Genomic DNA, 3,806 nt, shown 5'->3' on the forward strand with positions numbered 1-3,806 from the left:
CATTAGCTCTACTTTTTGTCTTAACACCTGAACCCTCCTGAAATCTGATGTTGAACTTGACCTCTGACCTAGTACAAATCCCTTTGGTTCACTCCTTTCCTCCAGTTGTGTTTCTGACTGAGCAACATGTTTTAACACATTAAATCTAATTTTACGCTCTGATTAAGACCAGAGGGCGGCGAACTGGATGGAGCTACTGCCTCAGTCTTTAAACTTTGACATTTCTTTGCAGGTTAATCTTTCTAATGAAAGAAAATTAAAAAAAAAAAAATTCAAATGGATGCAGCAGAACCAGCACTTTATTCCACACTAACACATTGTGCCTATATTTCCAACAATGCAATTTGACCGAGGAATCCAAACTTGTCAAGGTGGGAGGTGGAAACTGACCATCCCTTTCAGTGATATTGCAGTTTAAATTTGTGTCCACACTCCAGCCAACGTGGCAGTAATACACCTTGATACTGGATGTAAGCTTCCTTAAAAGTTCAGGTGTCTTATATGCTGGTGTCCCTCTTCCACTGAACAGGTCAATATGTGCTACAGTGTGCCAGAAAAGACATCTAGTAAAAAATGGATATGATGGAATAAAAAGTACAATATTTTAAACTAATCTACTATTTAAACTGTTCTTTTAAAACTAAAGAAGGCTTTCTGACTCTCTACTGTTGCTTATCTATTTTATTTATATATATATATATTGTCTGAATTCCATTCCTTGCTTTTCTCTTTTATTGTGAAGTTCTTTGTGCAGCCAAGAACGTTGCAATGTTCAACACACAACATTTTACAATTAAGTACTTTTTGCTCCACAAAATGTATCTGAGGGACAGAAATACAAAAATAAAGTTCATCACAGATGTTGTAGAAAAAAACAAGATAAAATAAAAGCAAGTTTAAAGACAAATGAGAATCCAGTGAATCAGATAAAAGATAAAAAGTTAAACAATAAAAAGTCAGAATAAAACATGACCTGGGTGCACCCTCTCTCTCTCTCTCTTTGATTGGGCTCCAGGTGTTAATGAGTGTAATTAGAGCAGAGACAAGTTCAGGTGTCTTATATGTTGGTGTCACTCTTCCACTGAACAGGTCAACATGTGCTACAGTGTGCCAGAAAAGACATCTAGTAAAAAATGGATGCAAAAAAATGCTGAATTAAAGTGAATATAAAGTTCAGAGCTTAAGGATTCACAAGACATTGGTGAGAGTTTACACAACTCAGTTGGTCATGAATTTTGGGTAAAGCAAGTCTTTTCAAACACATGAGGTTCATGTTTGACATTTAACTAGGAAAAGTCAGAATGCAAAAACTGCCATCTTTGAATCAGCACAGACATGTTCATGTGCGGTACTGTGCCCTCATTACTTTCCACATTGAGCCATGTTGCTCAGTTGCAAACTTTAGGCTCAAGTCATTTTGCTAAGGACTTTCCCCCAGACCATCAAAATTAGGTCTGACCTAACACTGCAGACCTGTTTCAAAGACTTGAAACTGACCAGTGAGGGTTTTTAAAAAATTAAGTCTGACATGTAACAGAAGGGCTAGCCCTGTGAGCATTGAGAATCAAATCAGTACAGCACAGAGTAATGTGGTGTGAAGTCAAGCAGCAGAATTTAACAAGCTTCAGTCAGGATGACAGGAGCAAAGTCAAAGCGCAACCAGAAAGTTATTTGTAAGTTTGTTTTTATTGAACACTTTTCAAAACAATCATCCACATGTGGAACTGGTTTGACCAGACTCAGGATCTGTCCCAAGAGTTAACCTGCAAGACAAGGAGAAGGGATAATGTTAACATAATGAAACCATTTAAAAGTAGCTCAGACTTCAGTTCTAGTTTTACCTCTGTAGGCTTTTACCCCTTTGGACCGGCTCATTGGTGGAAGCTTGCTTGGAGCCTTGATCTCAGGTGGTGGAAGGTACTCTGGGGAGTATTTCATGTGGGAGAGGAATACATTTGCTTGCTGGTAGCCATCGCTGGACTGGATGATGTAGGATGAAGGTGGCAGAGGGGATGTCTCACTCTGGGAGTCTGGTGCTGCAGCATTTGCTTCCAAGACACTCCAGTCTGGGAAAGGACGAGATGCCATTTGGGCATCCGGGAGTGGGAATGAGATGTAGGCTTCCCCTGCAGGCTGCACATCCCGCAAAGGTGAGCCTGCACTGGAATGGCTTCCATAAGGCATAGGGCCGTCACCAAACCTGAGGGCCGGAGAGCTTGAACTGGAATGGCTTCCATAAGGCATAGGGCCATCACCAAACCTGAGGGCCGGAGAGCTTGAACTGGAATGGCTTCCATAAGGCATAGGGCCGTCACCGAACCTGAGGGTCGGAGAGCTTGCACTGGAACGACTTCCGTAAGCCATAGGGCTGGCACCCTTGGAACGGCTTCCGTAAGCCATAGGGCTGGCACCTTCGGAACGGCTTCCATAAGGCATAGGGCCATCACCGATCCTGAGGGCCGGAGCCTTAGCATAACTACCCAGGTTACCAACAGTGCCAGAACCAGGCTGGGGCTGCAAAGGGGAGACAGGAGCAAACACAGGAGGGCTGGCGTAGCCTGCACCCTGAGAAGGGACTCCAGGAGCCTTGGAGGAGCCGTCAGCACTGGAATCATAAGGCCTGATGAATGTGTTTCGCTCATAACTCAGTGGAGCGAACGCCACACCGGGAGCAACAAATCTGGCTGGAGAGCTAGGCTGTTGGGCCGGGGCTTCAGGCTCCGACATCTGGGGAAGAAATGAACCTCCAGAAGGAAAGTTTGATGATCCAGAACTGCCACTGGGGCTCCCGATAGCTGTGTAGGGATATTTGTAGTCTGGACAAGACAGTCAGGAATAAGCTTTGGCTTGGGAGCAAACTCGTAGTCATAAAACACTAAAAAGGAGTAGCAATTAATGGTTTAACAGAATTTTGATTTTCTAAAGTCAGAACTCCATTAAGTTTGTAGCAGTTTAACATTGAGGATCAGGAACTATGGAAGCTTTCACTCATGAAACCTGAAAACTCAAGAGTAAAATGTGCTGCGTGTTAGCTAGTTACATTTTTAAAACATGACCTTGAAACTTAGTTACATTTGTTCTTGTACATTTGCGTTGAGGTCCTTAAAGCTTAAAAAAAAAAAAGGGTATAAAATTAATTGAAGTTACCTCCTTTTGTTGCAGGAAAACCAGCAGCAATGCGCAACAGCAGACAGATCCAAGAAACCCTGAAACAGTGAGATAATGTTACTGCTGATCCTAAATGTTAGATTGAGCTGGAACTTCAATGATTGTTAGGAAAAGTTTATAAAAAAAAATATTCTACTTACCTTAAAGTGAGGCCCAGCATCATGTTTGACTGTAACACCACAGTTGCACTTCAGCAGTTTGTCCTCAGCAGCCTGGTGAAGGGGGAAGATTGAAGGTCTGGTCTGTCAGCTGAGTGGAGCCACTCTGGTTTTATACTGGAGCGCCTCATGGTCTCTGCTCTAATTACACTCATTAACAACACCTGGAGCCCAATCAGGCCCGTCTGTGTGTGTGAGAGACACACACACACACACACACAGAGAGTGAGCAAGCAAGCGAGAGAGAGAGACACACAGAGCGAGCAAGCAAGCGAGAGCAAGAGAATCAAGATCATGTTTTATTCTGACTTATTCATTGGATTCTCATGTCTTTAAACTTGCTTTTATTTTATCTTGTTTTCTACAACATGTGATGAACTTTTTGTTCTCAGATCAATTTTGGGGAGCAAAAAGTATTTAACTGTAAAGTGTTGTGAACATTGCAATGTTCTTGGCTGCACAAAGAACTTCATTATAAAA

General features: G+C 42.4%; 1 protein-coding gene across 1 annotated transcript; it reads right to left on the reverse strand.

Annotated features, from left to right (window-relative positions):
- Positions 1-1,667: 1,667 nt before the first annotated feature.
- LOC111664409 (uncharacterized) lies at positions 1,668-3,422 on the reverse strand. Its single transcript, XM_023418984.2, has 4 exons — positions 3,309-3,422; positions 3,148-3,206; positions 1,842-2,816; positions 1,668-1,763 (listed from the first exon to the last, which is right to left on the reverse strand). The coding sequence occupies exons 1-4, from the start codon at positions 3,329-3,331 to the stop codon at positions 1,759-1,761; spliced, it is 1,062 nt and encodes a 353-aa protein (XP_023274752.1). The 5' UTR covers positions 3,332-3,422; the 3' UTR covers positions 1,668-1,758.
- Between the last annotated feature and the right edge of the window lie 384 nt (positions 3,423-3,806).

Source organism: Seriola lalandi, unplaced genomic scaffold (genome assembly GCF_002814215.2).
Source record: "Seriola lalandi dorsalis isolate HSWRI2012SDOR001 ecotype SW California unplaced genomic scaffold, Sedor1 jcf7180002054585, whole genome shotgun sequence".
Classification (NCBI taxonomy): Eukaryota; Metazoa; Chordata; class Actinopteri; order Carangiformes; family Carangidae; genus Seriola; species Seriola lalandi.

Bases quoted from the DNA above. Each gene is read 5' to 3' on its own strand.
- LOC111664409 (XM_023418984.2), bottom strand. From the start codon at position 3,331: ATGATGCTGGGCCTCACTTTAAG. The intron at 3,207-3,308 runs GTAAGTAGAATA...TCACTGTTTCAG, and splicing joins ATGCTGGGCCTCACTTTAAG to GGTTTCTTGGATCTGTCTGC. The intron at 2,817-3,147 runs GTAACTTCAATT...TGTCTTGTCCAG, and splicing joins TTTTCCTGCAACAAAAGGAG to ACTACAAATATCCCTACACA.